Below are 27,937 nucleotides of genomic sequence, written 5' to 3'. Positions count from 1 at the left end.
TGTCGTATATGAAAACAAAAGTGAACAAAATCAAGTTTTTAAAAAGATGTCCTGATTTAAGCACCTAAAGCCCCAGATGAGAATACTGCTGACCAAAGACAGAAATCCCGGGTTGGAGCCCAGAGATTCTTGCTCTTTAGGCAAACTGGGATGAAAAATCATATGCACAATTATTTTACCAGACCCTCCAGTGATATAAAGCCTATAAGCTTAAGTTGGAATGGCACTACAATAAATTCATAATGGAATGCCATTCTGTCATGGCATTTTACTGTGATGCAGGCATTTTACGGCTGAGCAAAGAAACAAATTTTAGTATTCCAAGTCTACACTGAAGTTAAGATGAGGTATTGCTGCTTTAGGAAGAAAACAATGCTTCCATGACAGATTATCTTTAAGACTGTTTTAGTATTTTAGGAGCAAGTTTCTTTCAGTGCTTTTTGTTAAACCTAAGGTTTTAGGAGTATTTACAGGCCAGGGGTTCATGAATCAAGATTTCTACTTAGTTTTACTAACAAGAAAAACACTTAAATATGTTGATGTTTATTTAAGTAGCATCAACATTAAGTTTAATTTACTTGAATATAACCTTTGGCGTGAAAATCTATAAAATTCCAATTACAAATTAAAGCTATCCAAATGAGAATTAAAAAAAAAAATCTACTGACAAAATATCAAAAAGTATTTTAAAGGTAACTTCTTGTCTTGTCTAGCATTACATATACATAGGCACCCATAAATCCTAATTGCTAAAATAACTGGAGCTAACACATTGAATTTAGATATTAACCTCTCTTCTGTAAAGATACAAAAATTACATAAAGCAACAAAATAAAACTTGTAGCAGTATGAGATATAGAGAAAGCTTTAAAATAAGAAACATTAGCTTACTATTACTTTAAGGTTTTTTTTATTAAGTTTTAAATTTTACTTATTACAGTACAATTTAGCTACGCTACCGGAAAATGCAGTATTTAAGAATTTATTTATTATGGGTTTATGCACTGAAAGTAGAGTTCTGCTGAAACCAATAAGGTGCTTTAAAAAAAATTTAAAAATACTGGTAGTAGATTCAGTTTCAGTCAAGCTATCTGGCCCAAACCATGTTTTTCAAAAGAGCTAAATGAAATACCCCTCATTTTCTAAAAAGAGAGAAGAAAAAAAAGACTACATTTAGAGCCCAGTTTTGTGCCCCCAAGGCAATATCTGAAAATTGTGCCTTCACTGTTACCCCTCTGGAGGGAAGTTTTAAGCCTGAACTCTAACATATATGACTTGTTATAAGAACATAAAATACCACAGAGTCAAATTTACCAGCATTAAAAATATATTTATTTAAAAAAAAATAATTAAGCTTTCCTTTTGGCACAACTACTCTACCTAAAACCACTTCTATGCTTATGCCTAATTACATGCCTTCTCTTCCCACTTTACTCCCTTTTCACTTCTGCTATGCATATACAGACCACGGGGGTCTGTAGTACCCTAAACTTGGCATTCCCTAAACATGCACCCTCATTCCCTGATACTGACCCTAAGCCAAGAATGTACTCTCTTCTCCCCCTCTGCATCCTTAGCTTCATTTAAGACCCAGCTCAGACACCACACCTCCTATGGGAAACCTTTTCCACTCTTTCCCTCCTCAAATATTTTTGCTTATCTGGGTGCATGATGAATTCTTTAAATAGAAAAAAAATCTTTGAGGGTAGAATTTTTTTTTTTAATTTCTCTTTATATCCCCAGAGCTTAGCACACTGCCTTACACAGAGGATGTTTAATAAATAAATTGTTGTTGACCCTGGTTCCATTGCAACCAACAGGAAACAACAATTGCAACCTAACTTGGAACTTCGGAGTATAGGGAATATCATTTCTATTAATAGAAAGACTGAGTTTTCTGGGCAAAAGTCCGTAACATCAAATAAGCTAAGTAATAATAAACTTTTTAATGCTAAAGTTGTGTCCAAATTGTCATTTAAAAAGTCAACTACGAGCTAGGTTCTAGGGCACACAAAGAAGTATAAGGTACAGACTCCATTTACAAATTTACAGGCTAGCTGGGGAAGTAAGACAACTAAAGAAATAAATTAGAATGCAAGGAAGCGTAGACAATAAATTCTAAAAGAATGGTACAGGCAATAGTCACTACAGGATTTATGAGAAATGAGAGAACACCAAAGATCAGGCAGTTCAGGAAAGGCTTCATGGAGGGGACAGGATTTTGACTGGTGCTTTGAAAAAAAGGACTTAAAACAGACAAGAAAAGGAAGGCAGGAATGTGAATATATAGAGGGAATAAGTAGATTAGTCTGAAGCAGAGAGCTCATGCTGAAGCGTGGTGGGAAAAGCAGTGGCCAGATAGTGGAGGGCCAATTAAAAATTAAAAAAAAAAAAAGGTACATATTTATACCATATACAACTACATACTATTTTATATAATATAAACAAACATCTGTTTTGATCCAAAATTGTCCAGCTGTTTAATTGTGTGTAGATTTCCTAAAGTGAAGCTATTAGAAAATTTCAGGGCAAAGGATAAATCAAATTATTCCAGAAAAATAATCCTATGGTCCATGCTCCAGAAACAACTCTCCCATCTGTCGCCATGGAAAAACTGTGCACTGTGCAAACACCACAAAGCTTAGCATGCATGCCGCTCCAATACCTGTCAACTCTTCAAGCAATCCAACAGAACTTGCATTGGTATTCTTGTAACAATAGCACTTGTAATAGGTAAGACTCCAAAGGGAAGGAAAGTCAAATCCTAACCAGATCCTGATTTTAGGTTTATAGGTTCAGAAATTAAAAGCTATAAGAGAAGACCTTTGATATACAATTCAACTTTCTCCTCATTTTATAGGCAAAAAAATTAAGTGATTCTTTTTATAGTCACATGGGTAAGTATATAACATAACCAGAATCCAAACTCTGGGTACTCTGGCTGGAAATTCAGCACAGTTCTACATAATACTCAGGTTCCTCCAGTAAAGGACACCCACATTATAAGTTTTTCTGGGACTGGGGACCCATCAACTTTCTTGTCCCTTCCCTGGACCTGCCTTAGGTAAGGGAATTAGGTCACAGTAAAATTTACTGACAATCTGTTGTACCACTTACCCTGAGAGCACCATTTTAAAAAATATCTCTGCCATATCACCTGAAATTTTTCTAACTAGAAATTAACAAGAAAGGATAATCCAGCTTCTGCTGTCCTGAAACATGAGCTCTTACTTTTGCCTATAGCCTACACAGGACTATGGAGAGCAAATTAGAATCATATAGTTCAACTAGTCTAACCTGCTAATCTAGCAAACAGATTCAGAGAGGTGAACACATACTTTCTCCCTTTACTTCCTAGATCTGTCTGACCCCATTGCCTTTCTCTATCCTTCAGTTGTTAAACTGAGCTGACTCTGTGGTAATAATAACAGAAACCTGAGCAGAGAGCTCTAGAACAGGACACAATGTACACCACTGCACTCACACCACTTAGTGGAAAATACTGTTCTCTTCCTTTTGTTCCCAAACTGCTCCTTAGAGATGACAGTGGAGGAAAAACAGGGAGATGAGTTCTGCTTCTTTTTTACCTTAAATGTTTGTCTCAACTACCTCTCTGATTTCCACATACGCCAATTTAGAGTCAAAGGCTTAACTGCTTCAAAACAATTTCTATCACCTAAACAATATCTTAAGTAAAAAAAAAAAATTATAAAACTATTAGAAATGATTTTGGCACAGTCCTGACTAGGAGTCAGAGAATAGAATAGACAAGGTCCTTTCTGGGCAGTCATCTTTAAAAGAGAGAGAGGGTCAGCATTAAATTCACTCCACTTGTTCAAAATGACAGGAATTTGGCTTAGAAAGGGAGAAAAAGTGAGCACTTTCACATACAAAAAACACAATTGTGGAGAACTTCCCTCTCACTATTCATCCTTTCAACAGGCAACTGGCTATGACCTGAGAGGTCCCCATTAAAGTCTCTGATCAGTTTCCACAATTTTAATTGAATAACTAGACTGGAAAAGACTTTGAAAGACATGTGGTACAGTCTTTTGTCTTTAGGCAGAACTACAACTAACTAGAAATGATTTATTAGAAGTGTAACAACTACATTAACCATCCAACCTCACTCGATTTCTATATTCCACATTCCTAACCATTCTTCAATCCTTCTCCAACTCTGGCCTACTTAAAACAAAATTCAAATGATTTGTTATTTACATACCCTGCCTTTTCCCCACCCACCCTGATTTCTTCAAAGCCCTATCAATTTTTTTTTCTTTAGTTTAGACTGGTGATTTCACTGGGCAGGAAGTCTCCAACAGAAGCACAATTGTTACACAACTTATATTCTAGAGAGCTGCTTGGGGCATTAGAAGGTTAACTGGCTTTCTCAGATTCACCTAGCCAGCTGGTGTCAAAGGCTGAACTTGAACCCAGGTCAGCTCTGTCACTATTCTACCTGCCTACTCAAAATTTACAACTCAAAATTAACCCCACACAATTCCAAATCACTCCACTGCCATGAATGTCCAGTTTGTTCTTATTCATAATAGCTTATTCTTAACTAGTAATTAAGAAATGACTATTCACTTTCAAAAGGGGCCTATTGTGGAATTTTTTCCAAGTGCTGCTTCTGCTGTGTGAGTTGCAAAAGTATAACATTAGTTTTAAATATTATTTATCATTAATAAATAGTATTTGTTATTAATATTAGCTATAACTGTTCTTTATTAATTATTTAAATATTGTTTATATTTTATTAAATATTATTTTTGTCTTATTTTTAGGAACACATTACAGAAAGCCATGTGTGTTTATGTATATATGTATGTCATGTACAAAAAAGAATGTGTGTATATTCCACACATTATAGCAAGGGAAAAATATACCAAGTGAAGAATCATGAACCATGGAAGATTGGCTCACTTTTTGAAATATTCAAAGGATCATGAATATAGATTGGAAGGGATCTAAGAGAGTATCTAAGCCAATTCCCCTCATTTCAAAGATGAAGAAACTGAGTCACTGTAAAAGTATTCCGATGACTTGTCCAAAATTTATAAAAGGTAGTAACAGAGGCAGGATTTAAATTCAGGTTTTCTCACTCCAAATCCACAACTCTTAGCAGGTCAGCTGTTTTTCCTTCAAACAGGAGTACAAAATATCAGACAGTTCAGTCAATGTTATTCTCTTACATTCAGTATAGTCAGAGTAACAGAAACTGTACTTGGAGCCTAAGCATTTAGCACAATATCTTTCACATAAACAGGTCCTTAACACTTGATTAATAAATCATAAATATATACTATCACTTCATACTATTTCTAAGACAACTGTAGTAACTAAGCTACTCCAATGACAACAAGGAAAAGGTCCTTGGAACTCTATGGGAATGAAATTCAAAATGAAAAAAGCTTAATGAGTAAAATAAACACAAGATAACTCAACCATTTCAATATATCCATTGGGAGAACAGACTGATAGTAGAACCATAAAGATGGCAAAATTTACATTACCTTACAATAGTTCAATGCATCCCACATCCATTAACACTACACAAGCAAAAGTCCCTGGGCACTGATGGGATGAATGCCAGCAGAAAGACTGCTGGAGACTACAGATAAATCCTTTTGTGGTATTAAAATAGCAAGTACTATTTTGACAGATAATTTATTTTATGATGTGCTTTCTCCAGAAAGGGCAGACTGGCTCTTACAAATTTTTAGCCTTGAATAATTCTGGTGTTTATTTGCACAGAAGTATAGGCTCACAAAATCTTCCCTCCTTTATGAAATTTTATCCATCCTGCAAGATTTACCTCTAATGCCACTCTTCTTCCTTGAAGTTTCTGCCAATGATCAGACCTAGTATTGATCTCTACCTCTTAGAGCACTTTAGAACCTTCTCATTCGCTTATACATTCTATTTTCAATTATACTGTGTCAACAGACATATGTGTCTCAGACATTAAGTTCCTTTAGGGCAGAGACTATGACACTGATCATTACCATCTCTACTCCCAAGGTTAAGTACTCTGAACTTGGTAGATGATTAAAACTTCAGTTGAACAGAGCTAAACTAGATTTCAGAGATAATCTAGTCAACTATAAAATAAAAACAAACCTCAAATTAAGCAACATAGTGTAGAAAAAAGATTATTGGATTTGCAGTCAAAAGAGTTGGGTTACGATCTACCACCTAATCCTTGAGAGACCACATGGACAAACTATTTACTCTCTCTGGCCTCAATTTATTCATCTTCGAGATGGGGGAAAAGGGAATGATTTGAACTAGGTATAGATGATTTCTATGGACCCTTTCAGATGTAAATCATGTGATCCTTAAGAACCTCCTATGAAAAGAGATGAACAAAACTGAAGACATGAAGTGACTGATTGTTGACAAGAAATTAGACTCTGGGGCAGCTAGATGGCGCAGTAGATAGAGCACCATCCCTGTATCCAGGAGGACCTGAGGTCAAATCCGGCCTCAGACACGTAACACTTATTAGCTGAGTGACCCTAGGCAAGTCACTTAACCCCATTGCCTAGACAAAAAAAAAAAAGACATTGGCACTTTCACTGACTAGTGATGAGTATAAAAGCCAGTATTTGCAGGTCAAAGCCAAGATAGAAAAAACAGTTAAAAAAAAAAAGGGGAGAGAAGAAAAATGACAATGAAAATCGAGAATACCAGACAGTAGACCCAGTAAAACAACTCTCAGCACTGTACCTGGCACAGAGTAAGGACTTAATAAATACTTGATTGAAAACATAGGTAATGAAAGTGAAAAAGATATCAGAGGAAAAAAAAACCCAGAAAGTTAGAAAACACTTAAAAATAGCATAGTAGATATCCTAATCTTAGGGGCAAGAAAGTGGTACAGTGAGTTAAGTGCCAGTCTTGGAGTCAGGATGACCTGAGATAAAATTTTATCTCAGACACTTACTGGCTTTGTGACCCTGGGTAAGTCATCTGACCCAAGCCTATTTCCTCTTCTGTAATATGGAGATAATAACAGCACCTACCTCCCAGGGTAGTTGTGAGGATCAAATTACATAATATGCATAAAGTGCGCTGCAAACTTTAAAATGCTACATACACAAATGCTAACTCATTATTTATTACTAAAGAACTGTTTATATCTCATAGTCAAAATATGATAGGGTTTGTTGTGTTTTTTAATGTATCCTGCTTCTTTCTCCAGCTATTAGGCTTCTTTCTCCAATTAAGACTTTAAGCCCTGTGGTGACAAAAACCATGTCTTATCCTTTTCTTGTAATTCCCCTCTCTTCCAGACTACTGTAATATGTAACACGTTAAATGATAGGTGAAGTCTCCCAGGTCAATAATCATAGAGGCACTCCCTGAGGCTAGAGGAACATCTAGAATAGTGCAGACCAGCACAGTACAATGGAAAAAACATTCAGTTTGCAGCCACAGCATTTGGTTTTTGTGACTGAAAAATTCACTTCAGCTCTCTAAATTTCAATTTCCTCATCTCCAAGATTAGGGGGATGGATTAGATGATTATCTGAGGTCTCTTCCAGTTCCAAATACATGATGTTATAATTAGGTAGATATCTAGGACATACTCAATCCAAGGGCAATACATTCCAACTGCCTGTAAGGGCAATGTGCATTCAGATAGGACTGTGGTAAAAAGGCATACATACACCAAATGATGTATGACATTAGCTTGTAGGGGCATTAGCTATAGGAGCAAGGCAAAGAACAAAAACAAAAAACAAACTTCTATAGTTTCTAGTTTTCCGTTGCAGGCATGCTTCCCTGGGACAAACAATCTTTGCCATGTTATGCCACCGCCTCAGTTTAACTTTTATCTTCCCTGTCCCCCTCACCATCCATGCACAATTCTTTTTCTAGGTGTTGTGAGTCAAAGCTCTCACAACCACAACCCATTGACTTTTAGGGCTTTTGGATTCCTCCAAGGCTAAAGGCTGTACAGACTCTACACATCACCAACTCACAAGAAGGAGGCAAGAGGAACAATACAGACACAAGACAAAGAAGACAAAATAAACACAGTCCTCTTATGAAATCTGGTCTTCAAGAAATCTTAAAAGACAAAAAAAAACCATGTTAAAGCCACACACATATATCTCAATTATTCAATTATGCTTAAAGGCTAGCATATATACTACAGAACAGAATTTGTGAATTTCCTTAGTTGCAGAGACACACATCCTTAACGATTAAGGATAGTATCCTAATTTTTTTTTTTTTTTTGGCGAGGCAACTGGGGTTAAGTGACTTGCCTCGGGTCACACAGCTAGTGTCAAGCATCTGAGGCTGGATTTGAACTCAGGTCCTTCTGACTCCAAGGCCAGTGCTCTGTCCACTGTCCCACCTAGCTGCCCCTGATAGTATTCTATATAGTCCAGTGCTACAACAGAAAAGCAATCAAGCAAAGCTAAGCATCATTAACTCTGTATTTATTCTTCGAAAATTTAAGAATGTCCATGTTTCCCCCCAATATAAAGTCCTTGAGATATTATTTCTTCTTCTTTTTGGGGGGGGGGGGGAAGAGAGAGAGACACGGTATGTATCCCCAGAGATTAGAACTATGTGTGAGATACAGTAAGGGCTACATAAATGTTTCTTGATTAATTTCTTCTAGTTCCTGTTTTATTTGGTCTGGTGATTTTCTTGCTAGTGCCCACTCTTACTCATTTCTAAAAATATTCATCATTTGATAAAGTATTTGGGGATATGTTAATATGGTTTCTTATTCCATCTCTATTACTTTAAATATGTTCACTGATTCAACTGCTTCACAAAACGTTTTAGTTTACTGTAACTGGCATTCTGCTTTACCCACTGTTATTTTCCTGTGTGGTTTTAGCCATATTTATTTTCTTCAGTATTTCCATTTTTTGAAGGGTATGGGGAATGAGGAAGTGTGTTAAGGAGACTGGCTTTCTTCTATCTCTTCACTCCTAGATATTTCTAAATAGCCTAAGTCAGTCTGGTAAAGCTATTGTCTTTCCAAATGAAACATAATGAAATAACAAATGAAGCTGTGTCAGTTTTGTACATTTTGCAGAGAACTCATTTTTGTACAGTTTTATACTGCTGATAAAAATAGTCTAAGTGTACAAAATTTAAAACTACCAGGTGTTAAATCAAGTGTCGCCAAAGTATTTATTCCCCATTAAAAAATTAACCTGCCAGTTATTTCAATTGATAATGCATGTTCCTTCCCATTTTTGTGGCCTACCATTCAACAAAAAGGACATTTTAACTTGAATAATTTGCTAACAACATTGTTGCATTTGACCTAAATTCTACTGCCTTTTGGCATTCTCTTCCCTTACAAGGTTGTAGTCATTGCATATGGTTTTTATTTCCCATTTTGCAACAGTTCGTGCAATTTTTCCCATGTTTCTCTGAATTCTTCATATCTGTCTTCCCTTAGAAAACAATAATATTCCATTTGTTCCCAGGTTTAAGTAGACTAAAATAGAATGACTCAATGCTGTTTGTGCTAGTGTTACAGGTTCCAGTCAGCAACAGGCATAAATTTTGCCCCTACTCCAGCCAGGTACTTCTAACTCCTCAGCCTGAGCTGACTATGGTGGGATTTGTTCCTGACTCTACAGAACTACCTAACACCCCTGAAATCTTAAGGATTTTCTCAGGTTCGGTATATCAGTCTAAGGCCCACTTCTTGTACCCCCAATTCCAGGAACCACTGGTAACTCCAGTCAACTGCTTCATTTTTTTTTTCTTCTTCTGTCCATGTTTGTTGACATGCCAGTTGTAAATCTTCCACTAGGTTTCAAAGCTCCTCTGCCACTTAATCCTTCAATAGTATTGACCTGTCCATTCCTCCTAACCTGCCTATCTCTCCACAAAGCTATGGTTCTCTCAGTCCTGACTACCCAGCTACCCAGGCTATGTTTACTGTCTGCTATCACCTATGTCACAGAGCATTACAATTCCTAGAAACTCTTACTAATTAGAATAAATATCTATCCTCCTGAAGCTAAAAAAAAAATTCATTGCATATTGTTTATACTATGCAAGCTAATAAAGAAATGTACAAAGAAATGTCTTCTGATGGGCTCAATCATCTTTTGGTATCTACTAAAAAAGAACATTTCAGAACCAAGGGCTTATCTGAAGCTAGCAAAGCTCTTCTATCGCCAGACAACCATAGATAGAGCTCACCTCAAGAACGCAGCTCCTGTCGGGTTATTTTTTAACATTTCGTCTTTCCGTTCATTAATTCAACTTAAGGACCAGAGTATCATTCAGTATACGAAATATTATTATTGAACAGTTTTATGAGAAAGTTGATCCATAATACAGGTTATATAGGGGTTTCAAACTCATAACATCAGACATACAATTTTAAATAAGGTATATGCCTGGAATTCTAAAAGTAAGACATTAAGGAAGAGTTTAGAAAAAAGTTATGGTCTAGTGCCATGTTTATGAAAATGTCTTCTAATTTTAAAAAATGTATATGTCTGTTAGTGAAACATCCGCTAAACAAACTAGGACAAATCCCTGATCCAAGTAGGTCATAAGAGGAGGTTGAAACTGATAAAGAGGCTAACACAAGTAATTGTGTTAGTGATTAAAAAACAAAAACAAAAACCCACCAACAGATCATGTTTTGAATCCTAACAAGTTAGAGACACTGATAATGAAAACAATGATGATTTTTAGGGTGGCTTTCGTCTAAAATGTAACAGGTGAATTTGTATAAAGGCAGCCATGCTATACAAAAATGTACATTATGAAACTACACATTTCTGAAAATTATACAAGTAACTAAAAACAAGTTCAAATTATCAACATTTTACTTAACCTGAAGACCTGTCACCTACATTTCTATCTATATCACATTTATCTATATACACAGCAATAAATGATGCTCCTGAATGATAAAAGGGTTGTATTATTACAAACACAGGAAAGTGTGCAAGACATTTTGGAAACATTTCCCCTTAAAAAGGAGGGGAGTATTTAATAAAAATAAACTTTTGGGAATTAGATGTTAATTTTTGGTTCTCTGTAGGTTTCAGCTGTTTACAAAGGCTACAAAAAAAAATCATCAAGAGATTTAGAACCTTCTTCAGTGAGGTCCACTAAGAATCATCTTGTCTCCTCCCAACAAGATTTATTCAATTTTTATACAGTTAATGAGAGCCAGGCACAGACCCCTTGGCAAGCCCTCCAGAGGACATTTCAGTATAAACACCCTGTGTTATTCATTCATCCTTCCTAGACCTCTCTGGATTAAGAACCAAGGACACCTCTATTTCTTCTCTTTGGCACAGGTGCTTTGACCAAGTGAAACCTCTCTAAGCACACCTATCAAACTATTGTTTATGGAACAGCTGAAAGGTGCTTCAAGCTTTCATATCTATTACCTCATCTAATACTCACAACAAACCTGTTAATTGTTGCTGTCCAACTCTGTGCAACCCCATTTGAGGTTTTCTTAGCAAAGATAATGGAGTGGTTTTCCATTTCCTTCTCTAGCTCATTTTACACGTGAGGAAACTGAGGCAAACAGGGTTAAGTGACTTGCCTAGGGTCATAAAGCTGGTTAAGTGTCTAAGGTCACATATGAACTCAAGTCTTCCTGACTCTAGGCCCAGCACTCTGTGTCACCTAGCTGCCCCTCCTTGTGAAATAGGTAATCTGTATATTACAGATGAGAAAATCATGGCTCAGTGCAAACCTGCCAAAGGTTACAAAGCTAGAAAGTGGCTGAGTCAAAACTCAAACTCCAGTCTTCTAAGTTTAGTGCTCTTTCCCTTACACCATACTGCCTGTTATATAGATCCACAGATATTGGAATCCTCTAGAGGACACTCAACTGTTACATAGACAACTGTACAGTATTTGCATTTTTTAATCTTCACAGATATTTTCAAATCCTGACCTTCTACTGTTACCCACAGACTTCTAACCATCAACTGGGAATATAAGTATTTTAAATATGAATGCAAGGAGAATGTAATTAGAAAGCAAATCTACTGGGGCAAAAATCATAATTAACCTCTTTCATTTGGTTTTGGAATGCTATAGACAACTCCTTCCTTCCATTAGTACAAGTAGACTTGCACAAAATAACAAAATCTTAAAATAAGGACTTGCAAAAGTCATGTTTTGCACTGAAGAAAAAAATAACAATGATATATAGTACCTATGTTCCAAAGAACTCCGAATATACATGCTACATGTATCATTCAATACTCAGTGCAAGAAAAAAGAAGTATATTATTTTTCCCATTTTAGATTTTTTCAACTGGAGGCAGAAAGATTAAACTTACCCAAGGTCATAATTAGGGGTCAAGCCTGGACTAGAAAATCAGGTCTTCTGATTCTCATCCCAGTGCTCTTTTCACTAGCCCATGATGCCTTATCAAAAAAAACCAAATATAGTTGGACCCCCAGTTACACTGGTGCACATAAACCCACTTTATATAGTGACCAATGTTTCAACTCACAAGGTACTCTGCCTTCATTTATTCGGTATGCCAGGCTTTGTAACCTAGGTAATTTTCAGTGGCACACAGTTGCTACCACCAGGGCCCTAGGCAAAATTGCAAAGAAGGCAGTTTGTCTTTAGCCCTCTTACTTTGCTGTTAAGAAATCTCTTTACTTTTTCTCCCTTCCTTTCCCCTCCCCCAGATACCCAATGTGTTCCTGCTGCCCACAAAAACTAGACTTGCCTTGTAGAAGTGATCCAAACTCTGACGTACCTCTACCTTCTTCCTCACAAATCAAAATCCCTTCTCCTGGAATAACTCAAAATAGGTTTTTTGGAATCTAAAGACCACATTTAATGATTTCAGAGTAAAGTGTGAAGAACCAATATGCTTATATACACCCATGCAGCTAGTTAACTAATCTCCTAAATTAAATTGGTAAATGATGGAAGGAAACAAGGTACACTTTACAATGCCCATAACCCAATCTGGGCTCCTGCACTCCAGACCTTGTTAGGAGATTGATTCACCAAGGTAGAACAATATGGCAGATTTCTCCTCCTTCTTCTTGGCCCCCATTTCCCCAAGGCAGAAACTGCTTCATGGCTAGTTTGGTGTCCTCCTGTTCTTCAGCCCTTTCCCTCCTGGTACTTTTGTTTCTCTCCTCCCTACCTCCCAGGAACCAAGTTGCATTTGTTTCCCCCACTACCAATTAAGTTCATAAACTTAATGCCTCCTGATACATGGTTTCAAGTTACATGATGTTTTTCCGGTAAAACTTCAGGTTGACTGATATAAAAGAACAATCCCAATTACTTTAAGGCTTGAATCATGAAACTATCAAAACACGAATCTCCATACAAAGGACACCCTATAATGAGGAGAGGAGGGATAGGTGTTTTAATTCAAAACTTGCATAAAAAGAAAAACACTTCAAATGAAAAGAAAAAAACATTTTACTTTTCTGAAAGGTCTACGTTCCTGTTTATGGCTTGGATAAACAGCATTTTTAAAGATATGTACAAAGTCAAAATCTACAATTATAGGGGCAAAAAAAAGAGTGGAAAAAAAAGTGAAAAAGGAAACATACAAATTGAAGTAGGATTAGAGGCAGCTACATTTCTGCAGAACAAGCCACAGTCACATTAAATTAGTTCAGCGTTAAATTTGGGGGTGGAGTTTTTTTTGTTGTAGTTTAACATCTCTATACACACCTGCTGGTCACAGCACTTTTGTAAAACCGAGGCAAATGACTTTGATCCTCCTCCGTAACTTAGGAGTGTACAGTAAGGAAATTATAACCATGTGAGGGATCCAAAAATGCAATACCTTGTACACAGCAAATGCTTAATGAATGTTCGCTAAATTGAATTAAGATTTGCTGTGCTTAAGTGAACTTTAAGACCTCATTTCTGTAAGTGGGACTACTGAATATTACTTCTGTTATATATTTACTTTAAAATAAAAATGTTCAATAAAGATCCTTCCTGGTATCTCTTTCAACTGAAAAGCAACAATTACAAAACAGCATTCCTCTATTTGCACAAACTATCAACAAGGTGATAATTACTACCTAGCAACTAAAAAAAAGTGTTTTGAACTTTTTTCACATACAAAAACTTAACGATTAAAAAATAATTAGTATATAACGCAAATAAAACTCACTTCCTTCTCCAACTCCCCCCCTCCATAGCACACTCCTCTGAAAATAATTTGATAAAATTCGTTATGTTAAGACCTCTAAGTCTTTAATGCCTTTCCTTTATTGCAAAATATAATTTGCAAAGTTATGGAGTTTGAGATTTAAAGAAAAGAATAACGAATACTGAGCTTGTAAAATCGGGCAGTGTTCTTTTAAAATATTAATAAAATAAATGAAAGAAAAAGCTATTCTATAAAACTATTATAAGAAATTGCTTTTTATGTAACCAAAATATTTTGCTGTAGAGAATAAGAATATACAGCATTACTTAATTTCAAATCAAGTAATTTAGTTATCTAAGGGCACTTGTGTTTTGGTACTGAGAAATGAAAATGAAGCAAGGTAAGACTACACTATACTCACGATATACTTGGATTTGATTAAAGAAGTTGAATACGAATTCAGCACACGTTACTGATAAATGATCACTTTCGAACAAAGTACCGTACATCATCTTTTCGGTTATAAATTCATTTTATAAAATAGGTTTCAGCATTAGCTGGTCTTTGTACAAATGTTTTTCTAACTAACCCCCCCCCCCCCCGCCAAGTCACTTTGGCACCAAGTTTTCAAATTGCTTCAATTTGGGGGACGTGCAAAATATGTTAACATTAACTGGATAAAGTTGTGCAGCTACTTTTGTCTGTAATTCGTCCGTCAACAAAATGGAGGTCCCTTTGAAAAACTGACCTCGACAATCTGTCACAAAATGGGACTAAACCCACCCACTTCACGAAACCATGGTTTGGGTCAGATTTTCTCCAAAACTTGGAATTGTCTGTGTCGGGTCTGTGCCTGGCCAGAGCCCTCATTAGGGATTTCGCCCTACACCTAAGAGTCGCTTTCCTTGGGACTACGGAGGAATGGAGTTTCTCTCCCAGTCAATATCCAGGAGGGAGGCGGCGAAAAATTACTTAGTTCCCTATTGGGGAACTCGTCCTCCACCACAGGGGCCAGAACCTGTGCGAAGGAGGAGGCAGCTAGTGGGCTCCGCAGTGCGCCGGGCCACTGGGGCACCTCGGCGGCAAAGCAAAGGTCTTTCGGGTTAAGCCCCACAAACCCAAGGTTCCTAGTCTAGAGTAAATCAACAAAAATGCCCGATCTCTCGTCGTTCTACCTGCCCGGCCGACCCCGCCTCGTCCCATTGGTAGCAGCTCCCGCCAATCGTCGGAATCACCGCCCTCAGGCCCGCCCACCGGCCCCAGATTGGTGGGGAGGGAGAGCGGGGGACCTCGTGCTACCAATCTCCGGTTCCCCTACCGCCGTCCAGCGCACTAGGCAGGTCGAGGGCGAGAGGCCGCTCACTCGCTCCGCTCCCCTCCCCCCTTCTCCACGCACTTCCCACCCCCGTCCTGGTCCCGGTCCCTTACGCCCGTCCCCGGGGCTCTGGCTATGGCTTACCGTCCCGAGAAGTGCCCATCAGCTGGTCCAGCATAGCACGCATCTGGGCCTGCGCCGACATGGCGGGGGCGGCGGCAGCAGCGGCGGCGTAGTGAGCGAGCAATCGGGCGGGGTGAGGAAAGAATTGGGGAGCAAGCCGGACCTCTGAGGGCTGGGGGGCGGGGGAGGGGGAAGGGGAGGGTGAGGTGATGTCGCCGCCGCCGCAGCCGCTTCCTCCGGGCGTGCGGTGAGGGGGTGGGGGACCGGGGTAAAGGAAAAAAGTCCGGGCGGCGGCTTCTCCTCACTGGGATGTACTGGAGAAGGCAGCGACCCCCTCTCCCGACCCTCGTTTTGTCACACTCAGTCCAGCTCCCGCAACAGGAACGGTACGGGCCGAACGGGAAGGCGCCTCCACCGCTGCCGCCACCCTACAAAAGCCGTCAACCCTTCCCCCCCCCTGCAGGAGCTGACGCCGCCGCTCGCCGCCACCGTCGCCGCCTACATGAGCGCGCACGCTCCTCGCGCTCACTCGTTTCCCGCGGGGACTCCACCAACTGGCGTTCAACCGCAGTACCTCCGCCCGCCCCCGCCGGGGAGGTGTTCCAGCCTAACGGCTTTTGGGCGCGTGCTCGTGGCCTTCCCATCCTGAGCTCTCGCGAGGCTTCTTGTTTTCGATGACTTGTGCAGGAACTGCCCTTAGGGCCCACATCTTAGCCCGCTCTGTGGGACTTTGTGGCGTTGTGGCTGTGGGCTCTCGCTGACGCTGCTAGTCAGCCCTTTTCTTAACAAAGTGGTACGTCCTGGGGCTTAGCCCGAGTGGAAAGTAAGTAAAGAGAAGCTCGGCGGCTTGGATTGGGTTTAGTACGTGCTTCTGGCGTAAGGCCGTTGGACTCTTGATACCTCCTCCCGGGTATAAATGCTCCCTCGCACTCGGGCACGGGCGTGTTGAGGGGCTCCCCCAGACCCCTTCCTGATGCCCCCGGGACCGTCGTCTCAGGAGGAGGCTGAGGGCTTGAGGGGCTGCGAGGGCCATGGCAGCAGCCCACTGCGCCGTGGGCTGGAGTCGTCCGAACCCTCCTGTGGTTGAGGGTTAGGCAGGCCTGGCCTAGGGCGCAGTGAGGGAAGCCGAACCGCGTGGTGCCGCCTCGGGACACCTGGCTGCTTGGGAGTCCTGGTGCCGCGTGACCAGAGTAGAGGACTTTGCGCGCTTTAAAACCAGTCAGTTCGGTCAGCTAGCATTTATTAAATAGGTCCTGCTATGTGGCAGGCATTGTGCTGGGATGGGGCCCAAAGAGAGGCCAACGAAAGCAAACCAGTTCCTGCTCCCAGGGAGCATTCGTGGATATCAAGTAACCAGTCAGCAGCACCCAGTCTAGGGGAAAGTGTTATAGGTTAACTCAAATCCAGCGGAAGAGATAATAGTAGTAAGAAATAGCGAAAATAGCTGGAATAGAAAGAGATGAATGATGTCTAAAAATGGAAAACTTTGCGTGGCATTTTGTATTGATTGAAATAATATAGGTTGAATTAAAATAGAATATTGTTAAAAGTAAAATATATACATATATGGTTGTGTATATTCAAGTATATACATTGAAAATAAACTTAAAAACCTTCCATATTGTGAATTACTTGACTGTCCTTTAAAATCAAATTCCTTTTTTTTTTATTAAATCATCACTGCTCTTTTCATCTTTGTCACTGTTGTTTTCCAAGCCAGACTTGGGAAGTGTGGCTAGTATTTGATCCAATATGCTACACAATAGCTCCATTCTCTGCTCTGTTTGCAACTCTGACCCTGCTCCTGGCTGCTCTCCTGTGTTCAGCATGCTCTATCTTATTCTTGGTATTATCGACATTATCCTGTTGATAATTAAACACCTATGTGCCTGAACTATGGAATATAGAAAATCATTGAAGAGTTTACAAATTTAGGCAAGACTACCATACATGAAGTCAGTAGAACTTCTTGAGAAAAAGGACCTTTTTTCCAATATGTCTTTGCATTCCTAGTGCCTAGCAAAGTCCTGTGCACGTAGCAGACGATTAACAAATATTTGTTACACTTAATTGAAACAGTAAGAACAATACCAGTTATTAGAAGCAGCTAGGTGTGGTGTAGTGGATTGAGCTCTGAACCTCCAATCAGGAAGACTTTGAGTTCAAATGCAGCCTCTGCTGCTAGCTATGTGACTATCTGCCTCAGTTTCCTCATCTGTAAAATTAGAATAATAATAATAACACTTCCCCAAGTGGTTGTGAGAATAACATGAAATATTTGTAAAGTACCTTGCTAGATAAATGTTAGCTATCGGGTGTAGTTTGCTGATGCTTATAAGTCTAATTAACTCAGGCAGATTATCACTGGTGGCTGATAATTTTACTAAGAAAATGCTTAATGGGAGAGATGGTCCTTGAGCTAGACTTAAAAGGATAAATTGTATTAGGAGAGGGCAGAGAATTTTAGAAGATAGAATACCCTAGAATGAGGAATGTACATATCACCTGTGGATTGTTTACATTAAGTAGTAGACCCCACCCCCACCTCCACTAGATTCCTGATAGAAGGGAAAGGTGAAGGTGGAAATTTTGACCCTGGGAGAAAGGGACAACTGAAGCTTTTTGAAGAGGAGTGCTATGGTGAAAGGGAATTAGTGTAGCCGAGACTGGGAAAGGAGACATGTGAAAGAAAACATGAAAGTGGGGGGTAGGGGGAGAACCTCACATAAACTTTGAAAGTCAAGTAGACCTCAGTTTGAATCATTACTTTTTCTGAATGATTTGGCACAACTATAATATATTTGATAAGTTCTTTTGTTCTTTTCCCATTATAAAGTATATAACATACTTTATAGATGCCACAACAAGTAGGCATGTGAACATAGTCCACCAACAATTAGGAGAGTTCTTGATTTCTTTCAGTGATTTTGAGACTTAAATTTGGTCCAGAGCACACTAGCTGGCAAAGTCCAAAACAGTGTTGTGGTATTATGGTATGAAAGGTGCTATTTATCAATGGGTAAATGGGAATCATGCTGGAGTGTAGGTTTCAAGCATGGAGAATCATGGGGAACCATGTAGTTCTGTAGAACTTTTGCTAGAGAATAGCTGAAATTTGCTCTTACATACATTTTTAACTAGCAATACTATTTTTTTCTATATTAAGCTTTACAAAGGACAGATTTTTGTTCTGCAGTATTTGATGACAATAGTTAGAAGTAAAAGAAAAAACAAGTGCTGAAACTGCTTGGAGATATGTGGCATGAGCCTCAGGAAAAGTAATCAGTGATTTATAGCATATTGCTGAATCCAAGGAGCTTAAAAAAACAAAAAGCCTTAAAAACCAAGGAGGTCTGGAGGCTCTGTGCTTCTAACTGATGTTGAAAGATAAAGATCAGGAAAGCTTTGAAGAGAATAAGAAGGAAAACCTCTAAGCTAAGGGCAAGCATGCCCTGGATTATTTCTGAAAAAAAGCTCATTCTCTTGGAAATCTAGGGTGGTCAGCAAAGCATATATAGTTTAATACGTGTTCCTGGCCAAAGCATTTGAGCTGAAGTGGTACAGGGCAAACATCACAGAATTTGGAATCAGAAAAACTGGATTCAAATACTACCTGTTATTACCTGTTTGGCTTTGGGCAAGTCACCTTTTTTTGGACTGCAGTTTACTCCTCTGTAAAATGGAAGGGTTGGACTAGGTGATCTCTGGAGCCCATTCTAGCCCTAAATCTATGATTCTGTATCATCTTTCACAGAGGGAAGAATCAACAACAATAACAAAACATTACTGGTTGAAATATGGGGGCCAAGAAAAAGGGAACAGTTAAAGAATGACCTCAGGGTTTCATGATTATTAATTAAATAGCTGGCAGATAGCAGACACTTGTAGAAATAGAAAATAAGAGATCCTGCTTGTTCCATGAAATTACTGTGTTGAGCATCCTGGCTTCTGGGATGTTTCTGGCCATTAAAGGAAACAGTATAACACTAGGATGTACCATTCCAAGATTCAGGGTGACAGTACAATCAAGCAAACATTTATTAGTCATCTACTGTGTTCCAGATGCTAGGGGTACAAGACAAAAATGAGGCTGTCTCCATCTTCCAAGGAGTTTAGTCTATTGAAGGATACACTATGTATGTAAGCAGGTAGTGGCCCAGTGGATAGAGCATGGGCTTGTAGTCAAGAAGACCTGACTTCAGATCTGCCCTCAGATACTTATTAGCAGTAACCTTGGGCAAGTCACTTCATCTCTGTCCCACTTTTTATTTTTATATTTTTTATTTATTTATTTTTTTTTTAGACAATTGGGGTTAAGTGACTTGCCCAAGGTCACACAGCTAGTAAGTGTCAAGTGTTTGGTCTGAGGCCGCATTTGAACTCAGGTTCTGCTGACTTCAGGGCCGGTGCTATATCCACTGTGCCATCTAGCTGCCCCTTCTGTCCCACTTTTTAACTGTAAAATGAGGATAACAGCACCTATTTTCCAGGATTGTTGGGAGGACCAAATGATTGTTGATATATTTGTAAAGCACATAACATAGTGCCTGGCACATGGTAGGTGTTATATGCTAGCTATTACTATCATTAAGCATATACAAAATAAATACAAGGTAATTTTAGGAAGAGGGAGGCATTAGCATCAAGGGAGATCAGGAATGGCTTCATGTAGGAGGAGCGTTTGAACTGAACCTTGAAGGAGGCTAGGGATTGTAAGAAATGGAAATGAGAAGGGAGTGCATTCCAGGTATGGGGGACAGCCCATATAAAAACACAGAGATGATGGTTTTGTGTAAAGAATAGCAAGAAGGCCAGTTTGGCTGGCCCAGTGTATTTAAAGGAAAATAATCTGCAACAAGGCTGGAAAGTAAGTTGGAGCCTAGCTTTTTGGCTTTAAATGCCAAAGGGGTTTGTTTTTTATCCCAGGGTCAATGGAGTACAAGAGAATGACATGTCAGGCCTATCCTTTAGAAATACACTTTGGCAGCTATACAGAGGATGGATTGGAGAGGGAAGGACTTGAGGCTGTTGCCATAGCCCAGGGCAGAGGTACTGAAGACTAACCGAGGGTGGTGGGTCGGATGAAATGTGAGAAGTGTCATGGATATAGAGTCAACAAGATCACTCTTGTATTGCAGATCTGGGTCACTGGAAGTAGGAAGTAGTAAATATAGAAAGTATAGTACAAGTCCAGAAGAGGGGTGGGTTTTGTGGAAAAAGAATGATTTGTATACCCACCTTTACCCAGAAATGGCAGAAGCAGGTACACAGGCCTTCTCTGAGAACAGAAACATCAAGTTCACCTTTTTTTTTTTTTACTGAAAAAAGTATTTTCTGATCAGCTCAATACTGTGTCTGTTATTCATCATCATCAGACACTTATTAAGTGCCTATGTGAAAGCATATTCAGTATACTGGTGTAATGTGCTACACCCTATGTAAAACATGTTAAATATGTTCCCTTTTTTTAGATTTCATATGCTAAAAAGCCATACAAATCCATATGGAACATTTAAGGAGATGTTACTGCAAGAAAAAAAAATTTAATAATGTTAAAATTTGTGTAGTATGCTATTTACAGATTTTTGTATTAATAACATTGGAGTTGGGAACTGGTAAAGTGATTATTCGAGCTGGGAATCATGGAGTAAATGAGAACATTGTTTCAGTTTTGAAGATGATGTGAGAACTTTGGCTTCAGTCCCTCTTTCCACTCCCCCGGCTTCCAGCCACACCTCTTCTGGTTTCCATAATAACCCAAACCATCATCGGTTTAAAACTTAGTGGAGTTAGGGAGTGTTAGAGAACACTCCTATCTTGCTGCTTCCTTTCTAAACCCACATGCTTTAGTGTGGAGTTTACATGCCCCAAACCTGATAAGTAAATTAAGAATTATTAGAAATCTTAAGTAACTTAGTATTTAGACAGCAGACTCTCCTCCCATCACAGCTGAATAAAACCCAACAATGTCTGCTGTAATATAGATGTATACTACCTGGTATTGTTACAGTTTTATTATGTATGCATCTTTTATCTCCCCAAGTCAATAGTAAGCTCCTTAAAGTCAAGAATCATGTCATATATGTCATTTCAGTTTTCACTGTACTGATAAAAGTGCTTTATACTCTCATGGCATTTTTGACAGCATTTCTCTCCCTTTCTCGTGATACTTATGGTTTATATCATACAATTTACCACTTGGTTAAAATAGCAGTGTGAGATAGTAAAATAAGTACTATACTAGGAGTTAGAATTCAATTCAATTAGTAGGTAGTAAATCATTGAACTTTTATTCAGCAAGCACTACAAGTGCAAGACAATGCATGGAGATAGAGAACTTTATCTTGGCTTTCCACTTGTTAACTGTAGGAAGTTGGGTAGTCCACAATCTCTGTAATTCCATTTCTTCATTTGTCAAATGAGGTTGATAATATAGATACTGCTGCCTCACAGAATTGATTTAAAAATCGAATGAAATATTGTATATAAAAGAACTTTGAAAACTGTAAAATATGAATGGTATTAATATTATGTTCATTCTAGAACTTTATTTTCTGTCTTGTATTCTAATTGTTCTAGTTTTCTATTTTATATACATTGGTTTTTTCTCTTTAAAAGGTTCACAAGCTATGGGAAGGTAGAATATTTGCTTCTTATACCCTCTCAATGCACCCAATCAGTAGAGAGAACAAAAGAATTATAGAACTTTAGAATTGGAAGGCACTTGAAAGGTCATCTAATCTAGTCCAAACTGAAGCAGGAATCCCTTCTATAACATTCCCAACAAGTCATCAGTCTCTCCTTGTAATAAAAAGTTCATTGCCTTATGGGGCAACCCATTCCATTTCTGAACAGTTCTAACTGTTGAAAAGTCTTTATAATGAGTCAAAATCTGCCACCTTCTTATTTCCACCCATTGGTCCTTCTTCTGGCTTCTCAGACCAAACAGAATGAGTCTAATCCACCTTTCACTTTGCAGCATTTCAAATAAAGTATTTAAACATAGTGATTATGTCCCTGCCCCCCAACTCTTCTTTCCTTCCCGCTATACCTACCCAGTTTTCTCAAATGATCCATAAATGGTTTTAAGTCCCCTTTCCACCATCTCCTTGCTCTGTACAAGATTATCAATTTAATTCCCAAAATATAGTACCCAGAATTGGACCCATTGCTACAAGATCTGGCAGTTTGGTTTTTATTTTATAATCATAAAGTTAATTGTCACTCCAGCCTTACTTGTGGAAGGAAAAGGGAAATGAAACTCAAAAAGAATTGCAAATGAGTGTACATGGGGGGTGAGGGAAAGGGAGAATAGTACATTTTCCAAAAAAAACCTGGTTTGGTGGTTAAAACAAACAAAATTTTATAAGAGTTCATAGTCAGCGCTAGTGATCCTGCTGGTTTTGTATCCTAGGCACCAAAGAAGGCACCACTTTCATGCTTTCTTTCACCTGACCAAAGACCACTTGTTTTCTGTCCCACCATTGAGTCTTAACAGTACAGAAGAAAAGCCACTGAACCATTCGTGTTGGGACAAAGTGAATGAACCTGTGTACTTAAGGGTGAAGTTCAAATTTTTCCCTTAAGATGGACTTGCCACCAGTGCTATTGTAGCCCTGCTGTGAGTTGCTACTCTGGTGCATTAGCCTAAGAAAGATTCTATGAAAGCTAGAGTCCTTGTAACAAAATTCATCCTCACCAGTATTAAGAGCATTTAAATTTCCTGCTGCTTTTGAAACTTAGTCAATAGAGACCTCAGAAGTGACCAAGCCCAGGGACAAGGTGAGAGAGATGGGACATGGTTAGAGTTTGTTCTGAGAACAGCAGTGACTACTGCCTCCCTTGTTCTGAACATTATATATAAGTATTAGTGCATCCAAAGATAAGCTGCCATATCACACTGCTGTCTCTTTCTGAACATGCAGTCTCATAGTTCTTTAGTACTTATGGGATTTATAGCTTGAAGGAACTTTAAAGATAACTGATCCAAACGCTTGCTTTGTATTACAGATAAAGAAACTGAGACCCAGAGACTTGCCCAAGGTCACAGATACTACATAGCAGAGCTAAGATTTGAATACAGGTCCTTTGGCATCAAACCCAGGGCTCATTCTGCAAAATGAATATTTGCTTCTCTTCTAAACATTAAACTAGATGCTTTCCCTTCTTCTCTCCCTTATCTTGTGCTATGACTTCTGAGTGGAAACTAGAAGTACTGTCTGCCCCAGGAACCTCTGGCTCTCATTGGCTTGTTCCTCCCAGAATCTCTATTTTAAGGTTAGGTTGGTTACACCTAGGTCCATTTTTCTTTTATTTTATATTTGAATGTAAGGTCCTCGAGAGCAAAGCTTGTTTATTAACATCAGTGCTGAATTAAATAAAAGTACTTAATTATAATGCAACCAATTTTGGTATCTCCTATCCTTTCCCTACCCTAGCATTACTTCTCCCTCCATTTTATCTTCTGATCCTTCATAACAGCTTCAAAAATAAAAGATTTCTGTCTTCTCTCGACACTAACCCTATCGTTTATATTCTGGAGCACATCCTTCACCATCTCTATGCCTTATTCCCAAAATTAACACTTTCTTGAAGAACCCTGGTATATTTAATCTTTCCCTCTCCTTGCATCCTTCAAACAAAACCAGATCTCCCCATCTTACACACACACACACCCCTCTTCCTTTTGAGCCAGCTACCCTTTTCTACACTTTCCACTTGCTCTTTTGTTGCTTAACTCCTCAAATGTTCTGCCCTCATTACCTTTTAACTTTCTTGCAACCTGCCTTCTGCCACCATAATTATACAGAAACTTCTCCTGAAGATCTCGAAAAACTTTCTACTGCTAAATTCAATGGAATTTGCTCACTCCTCATTTTCTTACTCCCTAATGGTAATAATAGCCTTCATTTATATAGTGCTTACTATGTGCCAGGCACTGTGCTAAGTACTTTACAAACATTATTTCCTTTGCTCCTCACAACAACACTAGGAAGCAAGTGCTATTATTATCTTCATTTTACAGATGGGGAAACTGAGGCAAACCAGTAAAGTGACTTTTTCAGGGTCACACAACTAGTAGTGTCTGAGCCTGGATTTGAACTTGTATTTCTGACTCCAGGGCTAGCATTCTATCCATTGCACCATTTATCTGCCTTCCATAACATTTGGCATTGTTAATCACCCATTCCTTTATCTTTGCTTCTCTAAGACACAATTTTCTTGTTGCATTTATAACAAGATGCCTTTTTGCTTTTTTCAGGTAGATGAACTTTGTTAGGGATTCAAACGAGTGCACTTTAACTTTGCAGGTGTAGTCCAACTCAGCAAGCTGAGAAACACAATTTTATCATTTTACCCAGCAATGATTAGGGAGCTAATCCTTCCTAACTGAATGCACAAGAGAGTGATTAAAAAGGCAGAACATCAATTAATTTAATAATAGACCTTTACTCTGAGAGCTAGGACAAGTAATTTTTACAGGGGACTCCAAAGGAAACCAAATTATCAATCAGAAGGCTGTTTGGGAAGTATAGAATTAGAACAAAGGGAGTTGGATGTTCAAGTTACAAGTAGAGGTATTTCTCGTCTTCATTCTAGGCAGATTTCTGTCTAACCCGAATTTTCCCTAGACATTCACAAAGTTTTACTCTCTAGCTCCCTTTTTTCTAGACTACAGGTAAATCAATTTTATTATATCCCACAATGAAGGATGTGCTACATTTATATTATCACCCTGATTACATTTTAGTTGCCTTCCTGAAGAGACCTGGGAGATAACATAGTTTGAGAGATGATGTGGTATAGTGGATAGAGAACTGTGGCACTAGACCTGAGTTAAATTCTGACACATACTAGGTACATTCATGATGTCAAAACCAAATTTTAATTCTTGTGATAGCAGGAACTTTGTATTTGATCAAGATTGGTTATTAGAATAATAAAAATGACAGTTCTACCTAAGCTAATTTATTTATTTACTGCCATACCAATCAAACTACCAAAAATTATTTTATAGAGTTAGAAGAAATAATAACAAGATTCATTTGGAATAACAAAAGGTCCAGAATATCAAGGGAACTAATGAAATGAAATGCAAGGGAAGGTGGCCTAGCCATTCCAGATCTTAAATTGTATTATAAAGCAGCAATCATCAAACTGCTTGGTACTGGCTAAGAACTAGAGTGGTGGATCAGTGGAATAGGTTAAGTATGCAAGACACAGTAGTCAATGACTAAAATCTATTATTTGATAAACCCAAAGACCCCAGCTTTTGGGATAAGAACACACTCTTTGACAAAAACTGCTGGGAAAACTGGAAAAGAGTATGGAAGAAACTAGGCATAGATCAAAATCTCACACCATATACCAAAATAAAGTCAAAATGGGTATATGATTTAGATATAAAAGCTGATACTTTAACCAAACTGGGAGAGCAAGGAATAGTTTACCTGTCAGATTTATGGAGAATGGGAGAATTCATGACCAAACAAGAGATAGAGAACATTGTGAAATGCAAAATGGATACCTTTGATTACATTAAGTTGAAAAGTTTTTGCACAAAGCCAATGCAACCAAGATTAGAAGGAAAGTACAAAATTGGGAAAGAATTTTTTACAACCAGATAAGGGCCTCATTTCTAAAACATATAGAGAATTAAGTCAAATTTATAAGAAAACAAGTCATTCCCCAGTTGATAAATGGTCAAAGGATATGAACAGACAGTTCTCAGAAAAAGAAATTAAAGCTATCTATAGTCATATGAAAAAAATGCTCTAAATCACTATTGATTAGAGAAATGCAAATCAAAACAACTCTGAGGTACCACATCACACCTATCAGATTGGCCAACATGACAGAACAGGAAAATGATAAATGTTGGAGAAGATGTGGGAAAATTGGAACACTGATGCATTGTTGGTGGAGTTGTGAAATGATTCAACCATTTTGGAGAGCAATTTGGAACTATGCCCAAAGGACTATAAAAATGTGCATACCCTTTGATTCAGCAATAGCACTTATAGGGTTATATCCTAAAGAGATCATACAAATGGGAAAAGGACCCACATGTACAAAAATATTTATAGCAGCTCTTTTTGTGGTGGCAAAGAATTGGAAACTGAGAGGATGCCCATCAATTGGGACATGGCTAAACAAGGTGTGGTATATGAGTGTAATGGAATACTATTGTGCTGTAAGAAATGATGAGCAGGCAGACTTCAGAAAAACCTGGAGAGACTTGTATGGACTGATTCTGAGTGAAGTGAGCAGAACCAGGAGAACTTTGTACACAACAGCCATGTTGTGTGATGACTAACTTTGACACACTTAGCTCTTCTCAGCAATGCAAGGATCTAGGACATCTCCAAAGGTCTCTTGATGAAAAATGCTATCCACATCCAAAGACAGACCTATGGAGTTTGAATGCAGATTGAAGCATACTATTTGCTATTTTTTTCTCCTGTTGTGTTTTGTTTCCTCTTTCTGGTGGTTCCTCCTATTGGTTCTAATTCTTCCTTACAACATCCCTAATGTGAAAATATGTTTAATAGTAATGTATATGTATAGCCTATATCAGATTGCACACAGTTTTGGGGACGGAGGTAAGGAGGGAGGGGGAGAAAAATTTAAAACTCAAAAGCTTATGAAAGTGATTGTTATAATTCAAAATAAATTAATTTTTTAAAAGATTGGTTATTAGATAATAGGGGGAGGAAATCCATAAGTTAAGTTTTATTGATGATGTTCATTCTATATTCTTGTAGCTAACTAGTGTTGCATGTATGGCATACTATTTTCCCTGGATTTAACAAAGTCAGCACTGTACCAAGCACTAGGGATACAGGGAAAAAGCAAAAACGATCCTTGCCCCCAAGAAGCTTACATTACACCACATGATGCCCCCGACAGTATTATTCTGCATTTTCTTATTAATCTATGGCCATCAAATCAATACAGGAAAACAGGGATACTGGCCTCCCAGCACTTATTCATGCATAGTAGAAAATACTCTTCCAGATTACAGAGACTCAAAATAACAGCCATAGCTGCTATTTCAGGTTCCAAACAGGAAAACACAGAATTAGAATCATCCTTTAAAGTGATAGTTATATATCAAGCCAAGTTTGATCTATATATTCCAGTCATAAAGAGGTACTGTATCATAGGCACTAACTTTTATACAATCATGATCAATGGAATTTAAATTTCTGATTTAGGCCACGTTATCATAAAGGCCACATAATACTGATTTACCAAATTAATGGTACAATATTAATACTACTGACTAGATATGTGGATGTGAAGAGATTCAGAACTGTAAAGATTCTTAGAGATTATCAAGTCCATTCTATAGGTTTAGTTAAAAAAAAATCCATTT

General features: G+C 38.4%; 1 protein-coding gene across 1 annotated transcript in view; it reads right to left on the bottom strand.

Annotated features, from left to right (window-relative positions):
• LOC114028162 (putative RNA-binding protein Luc7-like 2) overlaps positions 1–15,738 on the bottom strand; it is a 63,503-nt gene extending 47,765 nt beyond the window's left edge. The window contains exon 1 of the mRNA XM_027842384.1: positions 15,580–15,738. Within this exon, the coding sequence (XP_027698185.1) occupies positions 15,580–15,640 (61 nt within the window). The 5' untranslated portion in view covers positions 15,641–15,738. The remainder of the gene's footprint in view (positions 1–15,579) is intronic.
• Positions 15,739–27,937: the final 12,199 nt, after the last annotated feature.

This window comes from Vombatus ursinus, unplaced genomic scaffold (assembly GCF_900497805.2).
Source record: "Vombatus ursinus unplaced genomic scaffold, bare-nosed wombat genome assembly UNPS02014870.1, whole genome shotgun sequence".
NCBI lineage: Eukaryota > Metazoa > Chordata > Mammalia > Diprotodontia > Vombatidae > Vombatus > Vombatus ursinus.
The sequence above is the reverse complement of the archived record's forward strand: the minus strand, read 5'-3'. Positions and strand labels throughout refer to the sequence as shown.